Genomic DNA, 19,178 nt, shown 5'->3' with positions numbered 1-19,178 from the left:
GTGGAGTCAGGTGGTCCGTGAGGGTTTTTTATTGGTTAAGTGGTCCTTGGTATGAAACAGTTTAAGAAACACTGCCATAGGAGACAAGTCCAGTCCCACACACCAGAGGTCATGACCTTTCCCCACATAGGGTATGAAGGAGTGTCTTTGGTTTCCTGTCCCTGTGTGCAGCATCAAAGCTCTGGCTGAGAGGGAGAAAGCTCCAGAGCGGGGTTTCTCCTTGGTAAGTTCTCTCAACTCGGTGAGTTCTCTCAACTCGGTTTTGTTTTTGAATGAGTTTGATATCACCGGCCACCTATGAGGAACTTCCTCTGAATTCTGCCAGATTAGTTGTTGAGTGCAACTAAAGAGGGACAGGTGAGAGATTAACCAAATACAATAAGAAAAGTAAATCTGTGAATTGAGGTTTCATATGAGTAATTGGATGACACAGCATGAATCATTGTGTATGATTGTCACATTGTAACGAGAGAAGGTAAAACCCTGTAACAGCGTGGATCATTTTCTTCAAATAAAATCATCCCACCCTTTGGATTGGGCTAATTTAAATAAATCTGCGCTCTCCTCTCCTGCTTTGAGGTAAGATTGCACAGCTGCCACCCTCACCCTTAGGCAGGGCCACACCTCATTACAGAGTGCGTCGTCTGCATTGAAACAGCAGGTAATTGAGCCTGGTTCTTCAGGAGTTAGTAGAGCTGAGGCCTTGCTGATCCAGGTGGATCCGAGCCTGGGGGTACACTTACAGACTCAGTAGCTCCTGATTGGTCCATTAGTCTGATTAATAGCCAGAATAATTAACACAGGCCTGCCGACACCAACAACATCTATCGATAAAGTATTACACGCACACAGTACATGTTTACCTTTTGATGTTAATGTTAATAAAATAAAGAGTCGCTATTCTGCATTGGGTTCCCTCTCCTGTAGTGTGGTCTCCTTTGTTTACTTTCTGCAACATAGTGACATCACAATGGAACACTCAGGCTCCTATTGGCTAGCGCTCCGACACATTGTACGCTACGGGGAGGGACACCAGTCAAAACTACAGATAGATGCAATGATGATGTAGACACACAAACACACACACACACAGTAGTGTTTCAGTGTGTGTGCAGAGGTTGTGGCGAACGTCACACACCATCTGACCCAATTATCCGGTTGATACAATTTTCATAATATTGCAATCAGTGAAGGAAGCCAAGCATTACAGAGTCAGAAATTGTTTTTAAATATAACTTGTTCTTGGTCCGGGAAGCATGACAAGGATGTGTGTGTGTGTGTGTGTGTGTGTGTGTGTGTGTGTGTGTGTGTGTGTGTGTGTGTGTGTGTGTGTGTGTGTGTGTGTGTGTGTGTGTGTGTGTGTGTGTGTGTTATAAGAAATAGCACTAGTAAAAGGTGAGGAAATGACAGAAGCATCTCGACCGGACAGAAAAAGATCCACCCTTGCCTTGGATTGAAATGACCTCACTGTTTGCATATTTATTTCCACATCTTTACATGAATCAAACCTCACGTTGACATCAGCTCAACGTACATCATGACTGCATGGACACACAGTTTAGAACTGGCAGCGACTATGCATTCACACACACATCTACGACAAAGAGCAAAGAGCTGATTCATGATTACATCAGTAGGGTCATTGCTACATTAGTGTGTTTGTTTCCATCCTGGGTCCCCAGAGCAGACCCACACCACAGTTAGAGCCTTTCTGCCCTCACAAAGAGAATTAACAACATCTGGACTTGGAAACTTCTACCCAGTTCACCTAATGGGTTAAAAGGGTAAAAGAGCGTATTTTGATTTGACTGTGTGTGAGGGGAAACACCCAGACTGTGCATGAGGCAACATATTTGAACCCATGCTGCAGCATAAAGGTCCTGTTCAGCCTGGTGTTTGGGCGCCTGGCCGGAGTCACTAACACATGTTAGTAACATGTTTCAGATGGGAAATGAGCTCATGGCAGTAACAAGAGTTCAGAGGTGGCAGAGTCAAAAACAGACAGACCTCACTTCTCCTTAAAGGTGTAAGAGATTTGCAAAAGCTGTAAACACAAGCGACAGTGTGCACATGGAAACAAACACAGATTCACTTCAAAATCAATCAACGTTTTCACACTGATCATATATACTTGGCACAAAGCTTCATTAGTTTGGATTTGTATCTAAAAATAAGAGTCTGAAAACCACTTTTCAGTTCAAAATATTACAGCCATTGCCACAAGAGGGGACTGATACACAACAGTCATCATTTCCATACAACATGAATATTATATGATTATGGTTAAAGGCTAAAATGAATGTGGCACTATATCACGTTTAGAAAAATAAGCACTTTTACAACCACTTCAAATGATCTTCCCTATGGGATTAATTAATGTGGTCTAATGATAGTCTATCTGCCTCTTATAGTGCAGTCTGTACTCTCGGATTGTTTGAAGAACACTGCTAATTACTGCTCAAGCTTCAATCTAAAGTCAGTCCCAGCTACTGACCCATATCCTGACTGGCTGATGACTCCTGGACATCTTCTCCGTTAATGGTGGGTTGCTTGCTTGCAATTTCATTGGCTGTTTGGGGCTCAGCCGACATGCCATTGGTTGTTAAATTCTCAGTTGTCATGTCATCAGTTGTTGCGGTGTCACTGGCTGATGCATTCCCATTGTGAGACTCATTTCCAGTGAGGTGAGAAGGTGGGGGAACTGTTGTAGTCCCCCTACCCGCACCATTGGTTGTTTCAGCAGTTGCTGGGTTGTTTTGTGCGCTCGTTGTTCTGCTGAGCGCTGCGATCTGATTGGTGCAGTGACTGTCCGAGTTAGCCGTAGAGACATGATGAAGTGCTTGATTGACGACTGAACAGTGGCTGGTTGCTGTGCCATCAGAAAATAAGTTGTTGTTGTTGTTATTTTGCTGTGTGGTTACAGTGGAAGCTGTTGATTTTTCAGTGGAGGCCGGTGGATTCGCAGTCCATGAATCCTGGCTGAAGTCTGGGTTGTTGTGAACTTCTATGGGAACTGCAGTGACCTGATTTAACCCGACAGGCTCGTCGGCTACGTGGTTGTTTGGGGACAGCTGCGTAACTTCATGACCAATCGCTAACTGACAGTTATTGGAGCAGAGGACGATTGGGATGCTGCAAGGAGAAACAAAATCATAACATAAGTCATTAATGGCAAAAATATATTCATTTGCTTTTTATACTGCTCTCAATAGTCTTGTGTTCTTTGAGAACCCAGATGTCCAGAGTTATAGCTTGGAATATAAAAAGTTGGATCCCATGCCATACTGCATACATTTTGAGGTTGTGTTTGGCTTCTGAATCTAACAGTTTAAATCATGTTCCTATTTTCATTGGGAAAAAAGTATGATCACTCCATGAGAGCTCATTAATAGGAACACATGTTAGTGTCCTGTCTACACCCCAATTCTCCAAAGCATAAACCTTTATGTGGTTCAGTTTTGTGACCTTACTTTTTTTTTTAAGATGAAGAAATAGTATAATTTTCTCAAAGAAACACTACATGGGTTGAGAAAATTGAGAAGCTTCAAAATCACAATTTTCCCAGCACAACTGCTTGAGCTTCAATCTCAGGATCCATGTATCTGTGATCCTCTCCAGAATGGAAGTAGTCATCACATACAGAGCATCAACTAGTTCCTGAACAGTGTCCTTCACATGCTGATATCCAAGAGAGGGAGTTACACAGTCACAAGATGGAGGAATACCGGTTCTTCTAGGTAATCTCAAAATTCAGAAAATTCCGACTTTTTCTCAAAGTCTGACTTTCTCTCAAAATTAGGACTTTTTTCTCAAATTTCTTAAAATTAGGACTTTTTCTCAAAATTATGACTTTCCCTAAAAATTCGGACATTCTCAAAAAATCTCAAAATTCTGACTTTTTCTCTAAATTTGGACTTTCTCAAAATATTCCGACTTTCTCTAAAAATCTCAAAATTCTGTCTCTTAAAAAAAATTCTGAAATGTTTTCAAAATTCTGTGTTTTTCTCCAAATTCCAAAATTCTGACTTTTTCTCAAAATTCCGACTTTTTCTCAATAACTCAATCTCAGGATCCGTGTATTTCTGATCCTCTCCAGAATGGAAGTAGTCATCACATACAGAGCATCAACTAGTTCCTGAACAGTGTCCTTCACATGCTGATATCCAAGAGAGGGAGTTCCACAGTAACAAGATGGAGGAATAGAAAGCAGTATTCAATGTTTACTTCAGATTAGCTCCACGTCAGAAATGATCATGCTTGTCATATGTCTATCTCCATAGAGGCTGAATCATCATGTTAATCACATANGAAATTGAATACCCCGAGAGTACCGGCCAGCGCGCGCTGGGGGTGCGAATTCGCCGCCCAAGGTCGTCCTTGTTCGACCTCCGCCTTTTCTCACTCTATACCATCGCGCGTTTATTTCAACCTTGGCTCTACCATACGGCGAACGACACCACCGAATCATAAGTCCACGCGGAATATCAGGCTTTATAATGACATTATTAAGAGGTAACGTCAAGGACGAAAAGTAGAAACAGTCTTGGACTTACGTTTTCGGCTACCCTCTGCTAGATGTACCGAGTGACAGAGAATGGTACAAGTCGAAGGACGCCCAGTTTACCGACATTTCCAGTCACTTTCTATTTCCTTGTGGTGTAACTGTCCGTACCGACTTGGAAACGGCAAACCAAGTGACTCAACTCAGTGACAAAGTAAGAGGCAGGAGAGGAAGCGGGTCTACAACGGCGAGTCTTTAGAGAGTCTCACCTCAGGTACGAATAGCGAAGTACGTGTTATCCCCCCTTGACTATGTTGATAAGAAGGTACGACAATATCTCTTCTGAAAAATTTAATTTTGAAGGTCGACTATATATTAACATATCTTATTTCGTACAAGACAATCAAAGTACCTAATCCAAGATAACAAACCGAGTAAACCCGAATCAAGACCCATTCTTCAACAATCGATGTTTCAACCTGTAGATTTTCACACACACACACACACACCAGACACACACACTAGCTGTAAAAATCCATCGATTAGCCGCACCGTTATATAAGCCGCAGCGTCGAAAAATAGGGAAAAAGGCGCGGCTTATAGTCCGAAAATTACGGTACTGTAAATGACTGATTAAAAAAAAACGAAGATTTTGGTGTGTCTTTAAATTGATGACAGTATGTTAAATGTATTGAAGGATATTTACTGTATAAGTGAAGGTCAAGACTCGTTACTCACTCTGCCCTCTCTGTCGGCTTCGTGGGCTTTTCTCAGTCTGGTTTTAGCTATATCCAGGTCCAAACGCTTATTCACCAACATCTTGCGCTCATCCTATGAACAAACAAACACTTTTTAAAGCCATGTTCAAGTACAGTTGGTATGATGTGTGGTTTGTAAACACCGTGTAACAGTGCTCGCCAGCAGGTGAAAAGTCTTCCTCAGAGTCGCCTAATTTTGCCTGTGTGCCATTTCCCTAGATTTCCATTTGTTTGCATGTTGACAATCTGCATGTGGTGGCTATGTTTTTATAAAGGGTGACGCCCAGAAATGTCCAGATCACAGCAGATATAAAAGGAAAGGAGAAAGGCAGACGCCGCCACACACTTCTAGTGGGGATTATGTTGGCATGGGTCTTTAAAATTGTTTTTTTTTTTAGGAGAATCCTACTCATTGTGCTATTAGGTATACAAACAATCTATAAACTTTGCATTACAACAGAACAAAGGAAGAGATTAGAGAGGCAATTACCGGGAATAACATTCAAACAATCATAAGGGCAATGTGTGTGTGTGTGTGTGTGTGTGTGTGTGTGTGTGTGTGTGTGTGTGTGTGTGTGTGTGTGTGTGTGTGTGTGTGTGTCACCTGCATGACTCTGTATTCTCCTTCAGTGAAACTCCTCAGAGGGGTGAGAAAGTGGATGTTGGTGCTTTGGACCAAATTCCTCTCCATCTCACCAAGCCGTTTTTGAGTCTCTCCGAACCTGAGCAGTGCAGTTCCTGAACACAAAACATACTGATGTTCTTAATCGAAGAACACACGCTGGCTATTAATGATGTTGATACTGATTAATGTACATTTTCAAAGATATTGAAGTGACTGTTATTTTTCTATATATTGATTGTTGTGCTTTTATTTAAGTCTTAATGTGTGCATATGTTTAAATGTGTCTTTTGATTGTGTATGTATAGGATATAGATATTTGCATACATATTATTTTGATATATATTTGTTTTTGTTTTTGTGATTGTGGGGAACGGTATTTCGATCTCTCTGTCTGTACAGTGTACACAAACTGACAGATTGACAATAAAGTTGACTTTGACTTAATGTACACTCACCATAGGGTGTGTTGGACCCCATCTCCAGCCCAGCCTGGGTCATGTGGTCTCCCAGGACCTCATGAGCATGAGGCCGAGGGGGCACGCTCCAGTCCAGCTGCTCATAGAGCCGGTCCTCCAACCGGGCTCCTGGTCATCAAGGATCAAGAGCTTCATTTAGGTTTATCTTCTCTTAAAAAAACACTGAGAATGTGTTTTTATATTTTATGCACAATAAACCAGTTAAGATAAAAAGAACTGCAAAAGTCCAAAACATATTAAACATATTAAAATAAAAATCTTAAAAAAAACACTGTTAAATAAAAGTAGAAAACAATTATTGTCAAAGCATGACCACTACTATGTTCTATAGGACAAGCATTGACACCTGACATAATGTGAGACAGTGGACAGAATGCAAATATATATAATACCGGATATAAGCACAAACGTCACCACACAAATCCAATGACACGCCCACCACCTATAGTGACTCAAAAAACATGTATCGTAACAAACACAGAAATGGCTTCATATGTGGCTCCTACAGGCTGGTCTCTGCAATAGGCCCATGAGGTATATATCGTAGGGTAAACAAAGATTATTCTTCATAGAGACTAAAATCCCTCGGTCGATATTCAATTATATCCTCGATGCTGAACAAACATGAGTTTACTTTACAGCATCTGAGTGCCCCCCTTATTTGATAGACTGCAGACCACATCCACTCATAATTCCATTAGTGGAGATAAGTGGAGGCAAAATAATAACATCCCTCATTCATCTGAACAGGCCAATCACAGCAGAGCAAACAGAAGGGCACACAGGGGATGTTTCTAGAAGAGCAAACAGCAGAGTCATTATTCAGTGGTTGTATGTAGAGTGCAAATGTATAGTGGCAATTAGTTGGAAATAAAGCACACGTCCTAAACGTTTAGTTCGGTGCAGCCATAAGGATGTGTTCATCAGAGCAAACTGTTTGGCTTGTATACAGCACAATATTCTAACCTATATTTGTTTTGATATTTTCATATGAAAATAGAATTAAATACAAATAGGTGTGTGCAACTTGGGTTCAATTAGATTCACGTGATATGGAAGCTATTGCAAATAAATAAAGCAATTCATTATCATAAAATATATTGGAAACTAACATTTCTCAAAAATATCAGAGTCTTATTTTTCCAGTGTAGTAATAATATCTGGTATTAATTTAGAGTTACATACATGACATGGATGCTGTTAGAATATCGTTAAAATATATTTTCTTATCATATAATCAATTCATAACAACTCAGTAATGAAAAGAAGGTGTTTCTTATAAAAGAACATTTAATATCGGCTAGGTTTTTTATAATAAAATATATTATTTTTGCATATTTTTCATTAATGGGCAAGCAGCTAGCACGGATGAATATTTTATGTGATTCAAACCAATTATTGATAGTCACTTTGCATGAGGGCTTGGATGTGAGCTAACCCTCTGACTGCCGACTGTCTGTGCATATCTGTCGAATAACCAACAAAAACTGACAGTCATCACATACTTTCAGGACCTGCTGAACATTAAAATAAACTAAACGAATAAAAACCCTTTTTTACAGTTTCTAACCTGCATTGGGCTGCAGTAGAACCTCAGTCTGGGAGATGATCTGGTCTGTCCAGGTCTTGGTGGCTTCTACCAGGGCCAGGCGCTCCTCCAGCCCGGAGTTCAGCCCTGTTTTCTCCGCCTGGCCGAGACTCTCCTCCGTGTACTGGGTCGGATCACAGAAGAACAAAAACACGTTTTAATGTATCGTTTTATTGACCTGCTGCTATGAAAGTGACTGGTTGTCATAAACCCGTCATTTAGGGTGACATTAACGTCTTAACACGGTTTGGTTACAATTGACAGCGATCATAACGTGTTTAATTAGGACTGACGTTACTTATTTCTTACATTACCGTTCATTTATTACCTGAACGGCCCGGTTGATGAACTGACCCGCATCCACAGCCAGCCGCGTTAAATCCATGGCAACGTCCTCCAAGGTCGCGCGCTGTCTTCGGTTTGTCCTACAGAAGGTGAACTGTCCAGTAGGACTATAAAAAGCCCAGAGAGCCACGACAGCAACCAGCAGCTGACCTCGCCATGGCAACAACAACAACCGTTAACCTCCGGCCAGATTACTGTCCGTTATCACTGAGCAACCGAACCCATGAAGACAGCGCGCGTGCAGCAGCAGGCACCGTGTTGTTCTGGGTTTATCCTCCAGTCATGCCGTGTCTTTCCTTCACTGACGAGTTGGCTGTTTGTTTGTTTACAGCGTCTGTTAGGCTGTATCGGCTGATTTTTAAGTTACACTAACAGGCCTTATGTCAGGTTTATACATCCATGGTATTGTGTTTACCGTTATCTCTGTTTCCTTTTAGCGCTTTTGATTTGCTGCTTTAAACGCTGGCGTCACCGCAACGTGTTTTGTTTTTTAAAATACCAGTACGTTTGGCAGAAAATGAATGACAGTATATGATTTAATAACGGTCTTTACCTGGGTGAAAATAAGAAACAAATTTGATTTAAAATCTACGATGAGAATAAAAAAAGATTCCCCGAAACTTCCGGTGGGGCCTTTCAAAATAAAAACGTAATCTCAACGCGCCTACGCCACCCAACAAAAGATACAATAAAAAAAGTGACATATTTACAAAATGTGAATTCTATTCAACGAGAAAATCTCTAGGACACGAAAACAATATGCCATCACCCATCAAGTAAAAAGACAACAGTGAATCTTTAAAATCCTCAAAAATAGCCCATATATCCAGTGCTGGATTGGAAAGATCCTCTTCATTAAAAAAACAACACTTTTATCCAAAAGAAAGCTGGAACAGCAGCCAGGCATTTACAAAAATAAGAAAAATAATTACAAAAAATACAGTGACCGCTTGAGTGTCTGAACGCATGACTAGACAACACAACTCCTGCTTACAAAAGAAATCCAACATCCCTCACACTACTAACCTCACAAAGGCTTTATCGGCGTCTTAAGGCTTTCATGAGCAAACACTTTGCTGTAATTGGTGCTCCTGTGAGAAGGATCAGCTGATTGGACCACACACACACACACACACACACACACACACACACACACACACACACACACACACACACACACACACACACACACACACACACAGGATTAAAACAATCTGACTGCTGAAGAGAATCTAAGGAGGGTTAAGAGATTAGAAGACACATTTACCTACAGCATCAAATCTGAAAAACACAAATCCTTTATTACAAGTGGAATGAATACAAAAATAATATTTTTTTCCAGAAACAGGAAACTTAACATGGATAGAAGTACTAGAACATACAAGGTTAAATCATAAAGAACAGTCGTGGGTGTTCGGAGCCACCTTACAGGGCACTCCTGGTTGTTTTGTGTAGGCTTTGGATAACAGAAAAACCTTTTAAATTCCCCTGAACTTGATTTCAAATGCTTTCTTTTTGTAAACTAAGGCATGTTTTACAGGTAGGGTCCCCAGCCCAGATACATCTGACAGAGCAGCTTGTCATCAGTGGCTTCCTGTATGAGGTAGTGGACGTGTCCCTCTATGGACAGAGGTAGACCCAGCACTTTGTTCCGGCTCTTTATGACACCCTGCAGTCGCTGGTCGATGTCACACACGTGGGTTTTCGCCTGACAGAGAAGAAGGGCGAAAGATATACAATGCAGTTATAGTAATAGCAAAAATATGGCATTTATGTGTTATACTGTATGCTGCTCTGAGGCGTGTAAACATACTTGCATAGAAAGGCGTAGACTGCACTCACCTTTTCATTTACTATCTCTCCTGTCTCGTTGGCCTGCGTTCTAGAAAGTCCTCCTTTGGCTGGTTTACTCCACTCCACCAGGGGGTCATGAAGGAAGGTCTTAAGCACACTAAGAGGAAATAGAAATGTTTAATTTGGAATCTTTTTTAAAATGGAGTTACTCTATATACATTTAGGACAGAGAAAAACCTTGGATGTAGAAAGTAAGTTTATGCTTTTTGCTTTAAACCCTGGCCTTTAAAATAGATTTGTGTTTGTACTCGAGAGTATTTTTTGGCGTGTACCTCATGAGCGGCTCTCTCTGGTCCCTCATGAGTTTCAGGGTCACCTCAGAGGCCTGTCTGAAGAGACCCTCGGTGCCCATGGGCCCCATGGCGTGGACCATATTCTGGGTCAGACGGAAGGGAACCACTTCAGGCACGTCAAACGTCTCCCCCTAATGGAGAGGGACAGAAGGAGCATTACAGAAATACAGGTACAGATAAGACTAGCAGAAGGCAGGGTATACAAAACTATATTTAAAACAAATTCTAAGATTTTTTTCATTATAATATATAATTCTTACTTAAAGGTCACCTATTATACAAAATCCTCTTCTTCATGTCTCTTCTTCATCTACATGTGTCCCCTCTGTGGAAAGAGATTCTGAAAGATTCTCTCTCTTTTTGTCCTGATCCATTTCTATAAAAACCTGTCTGAAAATGAGCTGATCAGATTTTGGCCACTTTATGATGTCATAACGATTGTTTGGCTTGTGTAACCATTAGCCAATCAGCAACCAAGGTAACCCCCCCCCCTCCCCCTTATCACCTGAATCTCCTCCTAGAGCACCATTGTGTTCTTTTTAACCAAATATCTCTCAGAGGGGCGTGGGGAGGGGCTCCTTATTTTCATCTAAAGTAACAGACAGAGAATCAGCACTTTGGAAACAGGGCTGAAACAGAGGGGATTATGGGTAATGCTGCAATGATCTGTTTGGTGTTTGGAGACAAACACTTCAGAGACATGTTTTGTATATATCTGAGACCTATCATACATAGATGAAAAACAGTATGATAGGGGACCTTTGAGAGAATTTGAGACAAACCTTGTTGAAGAGGCAGTTGAAGTCGACGTGAACACATTCCCCGGTGAAAGAGTCGAAGAGGATGTTTTCTCCGTGACGATCCCCCAGACCCAGGATGTAGCCCACCATGGACATCACAGCAGTGGAGCGGCAGTACGCAGAGCGACTGCTGTACCTGTAAACACACACAGTGAGAGATATTATGAAAAATGTAAACCTTATCAGTAATTTAACCTCAAACTTGATCTTGACCCTTTTTAAACATTTAACCAACCGGAAAAACATCCTAAACTTTAAATCCAGAACTGAAACTGCTTCCTAAATGTAATAACATACACACACACACAACACAATAATATAATTTACACTGCTTTGAAACATTGACCCTCTTGAATTGTGGAGTTACATTTAGGGTCGTACCATGATGTGGGGTCGGGGAAGGTCCGGAGGAACCACTCGTGGAACACAGGAATGTGTCGAACACAAAGCACCTCCTTGTGGATTCGTAGCTTCTCTTCAAAGGGGGCCGTCTTCGGCAGGATAAGCTTTCTGAGCTCTTTACCTGATAAGTTAATACCTAGAAAACACACCCACAAATATGACCAAATTAAATATGTTCACAACATGTATCTTACTCACGGGGGGTTTGACGTGTGAGTGTATCTCCATGGGGTTCCACAAGGGAGCTGCCTTGGTCCGTTATTGTTTTTCTTTATAAAAACAAAACACCTGTAGACATCAGGGAAGCCAGCTCGGTGGAAGTCTTTAAAAATAAATAAACTCAAAACACATTTTTACATTTGAGCCTTTTAGGAAGCAAACTCCTGCACTTTCTCAATGCATTTTAACCCGTCACCTGATTGTGTGTTGAATTTGCACTATCCTCCTTTTAATGCACAATTTCATCGTTGTACCTTTAATCTAAATGTATTTTTTATATATGTTTACTCTAGTTTGTTTTGATGTCTTTTACTGGTATCTGTATTTTTTGAGAAATGTCTATGTGAAGCACTTTGGACTGCACTTGTTGTATGAAAGGTGTTATACAAATAAAAGATTATTATTATTATTACCTCTCTCTTTGTACAGCTTGGTGAGAATGTGTCGCAGTCCGGCCGTGTTGTTGACCCATTCGATGATGCCGCACTCCTCGTTGAGAGGAATCACAGCGTAGGTACGGATATGCAGCTCCCTCCGTCTCGACTCAGCATCCTTACGAAGGCACTACACACACAGATAGCACGTACACATACTATAAATACTGCTGAGTTACCAATGTATTAGGTACAAAAGAAATCTAGAACAATCAAGAAATTAACCTTTTTTCAAGGTGTAACTTTGTGTGCATGTGTATACTGTTTGTATATATATATGTACTGCATATGTATGTGTGTGTGTGTGTGTGTGTGTGTGTGTGTGTGTGTGTGTGTGTGTGTGTGTGTGTGTGTGTGTGTGTGTGTGTGTGTGTGTTGTGCTGTGTGTAACAACTGAGTGAACACCTGAATTGTAATATATATAATACAAATAAAATAAATGTTCTTCCTAATGACAATCTTTCCCAATATATTAACTGTTTTAAAAAAAAAATTGTTAAGATACCAAGTCATTATTTCGATATATTATAATTAATGCTGTCAAAATTATCGCGTTAAAGGCGGTAATTATTTTTTTTAATTAATTGCGTTAAAATATTTAACACATTTAACGCATGTGCAGAATGGTCCACCCCATACATCCCACCAGTGGCAGCGCCAGGGTATGGCTGGGGTAGGCTACACCCATACCAAGAAATGGCTTAGCCCCACCATGAAAAATGATGTTAAAGTAAGCAAAATAAAGTCCGCCAACTCGCGCCGAGAATTGCACAGACAGCAGTTAGTAAGATTGATTTCAGTAGCCACTTGTCTGGAAATACCGAAGACCAGAAACGGTTTTGAAAACTTTTGTCACCTAGTGATCGTCTTCTCAATAGAACATCTTTGATAATGTCTTCAGGCCAATCAGAATCAAGNGTCCATCGGTTCTCTGTAAAATATTTTTTAGGATAATGACATACGAACGTTTTTTCTAGTGTGTACCGAGAGTACTAGTAAAAATAGAACTCCGTCTTGTATGGTCTTTTCTTGCTTAGGCCCAACCAACGGAACAAAAGGTCTTGGCAAGACCCGACGAAACGGGGTCCAGGACCCATCACGACTAGGACTCGTACGTATAGACAGTGGACGGTCTTTCTTGCACGCATAGTGAAGTAATGATACTTCGTAATCTAAATCTCCTTCATTCCGTGTCTAATAAAATTGTTTAAGAATCCCGTTTATCGAAATGACAAACTGATCTTGGACCGACGACAAGGTTTCATTGTTTTATAACGGAGTGTCGTGCCTCATTTCAATACACTGCGTAATTTAGAACAAAAACCACATGGCATTAACCAGTTTTTTTTTCATTCGACGTTTTTCCCGAAATGTCCTCACCAATTACAGGGTTAAAACAAACAAACCCCCACCACGGTCAATGAGGACCTTCGAGTGAAAAGTGAAAGAGAAAAAGAGATTAGAAATGTATGTCTATGTTTGCACAAATTACCCAAATCCCCCTCGAACTCTCAGTGGCGCGCGATTTAGTAAAAAAATGTCGAACATGTCTCTGTCCGAAAAAGTCAAGGCGGACGACAATCAGAAACACGGTCGATTCCATTTGGTAGAGGGTCTGTTCCCGAGCGTATAATTACTGTCTGTCCTTCGGACTCTCAGGACTTGGCCAGTGATTCGCCCTTTTGTTTTTATAACGATTTTTTGCAGCATGTTCCACAACATTACCGACTTTAAGTATTGTAGTGGAGGGTCTTCCGAGTGAGTTTGTAAAGTTGAATCTTAGACAAAATTATTATGTATAATAAAAGTATTGTAATAATAGTTTCCATAATTTATTAACTATTGTGTTTTAGACGACCTAATGTGTGCTTAACCTGACACAGTAACGGGAAATTCCCTTATAGTTGAACACAGTTATACTTACCCAACAACCAACATGGACCACCACCACAGTGACGGAGATTTGTAGACTATTACGAATACATGATGTTATCTATCATCTGACAAGATTGACGCTATGTCTCTCCGTAACAATTTTGTGTTCATACTTTATAAGGTGATATAAAAGAAACCACAACCTCGGTGCACGTCTGTCGTTCCAGGTCAAGCCAGTTATTTCCGCCCCGGAGTGACGTCTTTGACGATCGAGCACCACTTTCTCTAAACTCTAGTCCGGTTACATACCTCTACAAAAGCGGCAACGTCGCAAACGTTTTTTGGGTCTGTCGAAGGACCAAGTGAGTAGACCCCTTCTTGTGTGACATTTAGACGGAGCCGCCTCCTCTTGTATCCCGAGTAGAAGTTTCACGGGGAACCAACTTAATTAGCTTGACATTTTTTGGAAAACACCTCATTAAGACCCTTGAGTCGCGAAAACGGAACCGGGTTGGGGAAATGGGAAGGAGGAAAGGAGGGGTGTTGTGTGGTGTGTGGTGTGTGTGTGTGTGTGCGTGGGTTGTGTGTGTGTGTGTGTGTGTGGTGTGTGTGTGTGTGTGTGTGTGTGTGTGTGTGTGCTGTGTGTTGTGTGTGTTGTGTGTGTGTGTGTGTGTTTTGGGTTTTGGGGTTTTTGTGTGTGGTGGTGTGTGTTGTGTGTGTGTGTGTGTGTGTGTGTGTGTGTGTGTGTGGTGTGTGGAGACAGAGGGCTAAATGGTGGAAGAAAAAGTGAATGACGGAGGGGGTGCGGGGAGGGAAAGACCTGGTCTGATGTAAAGGGGAAGGTGGAGTCACGAATGAGGAGAAATTGAGGGAAGGAGGAGAGGGGGGAGAGAGAAGAGACGTCCATACATGACACCTTATGATTACACTCGCCGCCACTCCTCGTACAGTTCAGGACAGAGTCGACACACGGTACAGCCACGGCGCGCGCCGTCGCGCGCGCGCCTGACGGAGGGTGGTGTCCATCAGGTTGAAGGGCGACCCTCGAGAGGAGGAGAGAAATACAACCTGTTTACTTGTTTCCAAGTCCAGAGATGTGGTGCGTTGTTTGAAGAGAGGAGGGAGGGGGGGGGACACGTAAGTAACAAGGGAAACTGGGAAGAATCTAGTTGGCGTACGAATGGATTTCTAAAACACATAATCTAAACAGACCGCTACGCGTGTCGCGAAAGTCCACACACGGAATGTAAGTCGGGCCTCCTCCTATATGGACCCGGATCATTAACTTTTCACACGACCTGATTATCGAAGTAAAAACGTAAAGTATATACTAAAACTATATAAGTTTTTATTGTAAACACTAGAAACTTACCTTTGAACATCTCTTGACTCCTACTTATTTACTATCAGAAACCTTACGGGTAGTCACCGCCGGGTCTACTTAGTAGGGGTGTGTTCAACCGCACGTTTCGTCTATCATGGCCTCCTTTTCCGGTTAACAATGCATTAATCGAGTAAATTTTCCCAATAGTTTACATGAAATCGAGAATTTCGCATAGAAGGTTACGGATGGGAAGTCTGAATAGATAAGAATTATAGTCCTACCTCCGACTTTGAAAGTAGCGTATTACGGTTCCTAATGAAGTAACTCCAATATCTACCTTTTACTACCATCCCTCATGTAACCTCCTACTGCGAAATTCTCGATTTCAATGTTAAACTATGTGGGAAAATTTACTCGATTAATCATTGTTACCGAAAGGAGGCCATGATAGACGAGGTGGCGGTTCGACACACCTACTAAGTAACGGGCGCACGGGTGACTACCGTAAGTTCTGATGAGTAAAGGTAAGTAGAGGTCAAGAATTGTTTCAAAGGTAGTTTCTAGTGTTTACAATAAAGACTTATATAGTTTTAGTATATACTTTACGTTTTACTTCGATAATCAGTGTGTGAAAAGATTAATGATCCGGTCCATATGAGGAGAGCGACTACATTCGTTGTGTGACTTTCGCCGACACCGCGTAGGTCTAGTTAGGATTAGGTTTAGAAATCTCCATTGTGACGGCCAAACTAGAGTCTTCCCAGTTTCCCTTTGTTACGTTACGTGTCGGCCTCCCCCCTCCTCCTGCTCTCAAACAACACACATCTCTGGCCATGGAAACAAGTAAACAGTTGTATTTCTCTCCTCCTCTCGAGGTCGCCCTCCACCCTGATGGACACCAACCCTCCTCACCCTCGAGACCGTGGCTGTACAGTGTGTCGACTCTGTTGCAACTGTCACGAGGGAGTCTGGCGAGTGTAATCATAAGGTGTCATGTATGACGTCTCTTTTCTCTGCCCTCCTCCTCCTCTCATTCTCCTTCTTGTGACTCGCAACTTCCCCTTTACATCAAGACCAGTCTTCTCCGCACCCCCTCCGTCATTTCACTCTTCCACATGTAGCCCCCTGTCTCAACACACACACACACCACACCCACACAGCAACACACACACAACACACACACACCACACACACACACACACACCACACCACACACACACACACCACACACACACACACACACACCACACACACACACACCCACACACACTGACACACACACACACACACACAACACACACACACACACACCACACCACACACACACACGACACTCTTTCCTCTCATTCAAGACCGGTTCCCGTTTCGCGACTAAGGCTCTTTAATGGAGTTGTTCAAAAATGTACAAGCTACATTAAGTATTGTTCCGGTGACAACTTCTAACTGGAGCCACAGAGGAGGCCGCGCTCGTCCTAAAATTGTCACACAGAAGGGGTCTACTCACTTGTCCTTCACAGACAAAAAACGTTGCGACGTTGCGCTTTTGTAAGACGTATGTACCGGACTAAAGTTTAAGGAGGAAGACGTTGGTGCTTCGATGTCAAAGACGTCACTCCGCGAAATAACGTGCTTGAACTGAGAACGAAGACGTCACCGCAGGTAGTGTTTCTTAATATACCTTATAAACGTATGACACCACAAATTGTTACGAGAAGACATAGTCCAATCCTTCGTTAGATGATAGAATAACATCATTATTGTAATAGTCACAAATCCCCTCCGGGTTTACTTTTTTTGTCCTTTGTGGTTGTAGTTTAACCTTTGGGTTCAAACTATAGGTTTTCCGGTTTACTGTGAGGTAGCAATTGGGTTTAACAACAATAAGGTTAATAAATTTGAATATTACAACAATATTATTAGTAACATATAATTTTGGTCCTAAGATTAACTTTACAAAACTCGACTGAACCTCCACCTAAAATACCTTAAAGTCGGTAATGTGTGCACATTGCAAAAAAATGTTCATTAAAACAAAGCGATAATCACTCCCCCGTCCCTGGAGAAGGTCCGTAGGACCAGACAGGTAATTTATACCCTCGGAACCAGACCCTCTACCAATGGAATCGAACCGTGTTTCCTGATTTTCGTCCGCCTTTGACTTTTTTCGGGACCAAGAAGAACCATGTTTCGACCTTTTTTTACATAAATGGCCACCTATAGAGGAGAAGTTGCGAGGGATTAATTTGTGCAACATAGAACATACATTTTAGAGCTCTTTCTTTTCCACTTGTTCGACTGAAAGGTCCCTCCATTGACGTGAGTTTGTTTAAACCCTCCGTAATTGGTGAGGGCACATTTCGGAAACCGTGAATGTGAAAAAAAAAACTGGGTTAATGCCATGTGTTTGTTTAAATTACCGCAGTGTATTGAAATGAGCAACGACATCCTTATAAAACAATGAAACTTGTGTCGGTCCAGATCAGTTTCATTCTCGCATAAACGGATGTTAAAACAATTTTATTAGACAGGAATGAAAGAGATTTAGATTAGAAGTATTCATTACTTCCTATGCGTGCAAAGAAAGACGTCCACCTGTCTATACTACAGGTCCTAGTCGTGATGGGTCTGACCCCGCCCGTTTTTCGTCCGCGTCTTCCAAGACCTTTGTTCCGTTGTTGGCCTAACAAGAAAAGACCATACAAGAGTAGTTCTATTTTACAGTTACTCTGGTACACATAGAAAAATACTGTATGCATTATCCTAAAAAAATATTATCAGAGACCGATGACGCGGATGACCTTTTACTACTATATAAGAATGTCCCCGAGCACAATTCCCGAACACACACACACACACACACACGACACACACACACACACAAACACACACCACAACAACACAACACCCACACACACACACACACACACACACACACACACACACAACACACACACACACAACACACACACACACACACACACACACACAACACACACACACACACACAAACTTCTTCTCCTCAAACACACACCCACACCACACCCCACACAACAACACACCCAACCACACCCCACAACAACCCCACCACCACCACCAACACACACACACCCACCATAAGTAATGTCACACACCGAACACACATAAGTATTCACACCCTCAATACACAAAGAGGTCCGGCAGAGGCGTCCAGTGTGCTCAGTTATCGGCACAATTAGGGGGTGAGTCACAGTCGTGGAAATTAATCCTCTTGTCCACTCTTTAGTTAACCCTGTGTCGTTCCAGTGCCCCGTTTTGGTATTGGGACGAAAAGAATGAAAGGATGGTGTTCGACAAACTGGGAATTTATTGACGATTTTGTTTACGACGTTTGGTGCAGACTATCACGGGTAATGGTCTGTCGGGGGCTGAGGTCCTCCTTCGCTCTCCAGTGGAGGATGTGCTATTCACCTCATGTGTGTGTGTGTGTGTGTGTGTGTGTGTGTGTGTGTGTGTGTGTGTGTGTGTGTGTGTGTGTGTGTGTGTGTGTGTGTGTGTGTGTGTGTGTGTGTGTGTGTGTGTGTGTGTGTGTGTGTGTGTGTGTGTGTGTGTGTGTGTGTGTGTGTGTGTGTGTGTGTGTGTGTGTGTGTGTGTAGTGAGTAGAGTAGTAGTAGTAGTGTGTGTGTGTGTGTGTGTGTGTGTGTAGGT

At 41.9% G+C, this 19,178-nt stretch overlaps 2 protein-coding genes across 2 annotated transcripts; both read right to left on the bottom strand.

Annotated features, from left to right (window-relative positions):
* Window positions 1-5,206: 5,206 nt before the first annotated feature.
* On the bottom strand, window positions 5,207-8,888 carry LOC104960207 (endophilin-B1-like). Its single transcript, XM_010788182.1, has 5 exons — window positions 8,277-8,888; window positions 7,931-8,072; window positions 6,340-6,468; window positions 5,864-5,997; window positions 5,207-5,332 (listed from the first exon to the last, which is right to left on the bottom strand). The coding sequence occupies exons 1-5, from the start codon at window positions 8,331-8,333 to the stop codon at window positions 5,222-5,224; spliced, it is 573 nt and encodes a 190-aa protein (XP_010786484.1). The 5' UTR covers window positions 8,334-8,888; the 3' UTR covers window positions 5,207-5,221.
* A 657-nt stretch (window positions 8,889-9,545) lies between these two features.
* Window positions 9,546-12,425, bottom strand: LOC104960209 (serine/threonine-protein kinase ATR-like; the record flags this gene model as incomplete). Its single annotated transcript, XM_010788187.1, has 6 exons — window positions 9,546-10,001; window positions 10,136-10,244; window positions 10,420-10,571; window positions 11,223-11,376; window positions 11,622-11,778; window positions 12,275-12,425. Coding segments are annotated over 6 exons (897 nt in total), but the record flags the coding sequence as incomplete, so codon positions are not given.
* Window positions 12,426-19,178: the final 6,753 nt, after the last annotated feature.

The sequence above is a fragment of the Notothenia coriiceps genome, unplaced genomic scaffold, assembly GCF_000735185.1.
Source record: "Notothenia coriiceps isolate Sejong01 unplaced genomic scaffold, NC01 NC01_scaffold00031653, whole genome shotgun sequence".
NCBI classification, from domain to species: domain Eukaryota; kingdom Metazoa; phylum Chordata; class Actinopteri; order Perciformes; family Nototheniidae; genus Notothenia; species Notothenia coriiceps.
This window is presented reverse-complemented; position numbering and strand designations above follow the sequence as displayed.

Coding starts and splice junctions, on each gene's coding strand:
- LOC104960207 (XM_010788182.1), bottom strand. CDS start 8,333: ATGGATTTAACGCGGCTGGCTGTGGATGCGGGTCAGTTCATCAACCGG. Junction 6,469..7,930: donor TCTACTGCAGCCCAATGCAG/GTTAGAAACTGT, acceptor CTTGATGACCAG/GAGCCCGGTTGGAGGACCGG. Junction 5,333..5,863: donor GAGAATACAGAGTCATGCAG/GTGACACACACA, acceptor GTTTGTTCATAG/GATGAGCGCAAGATGTTGGT.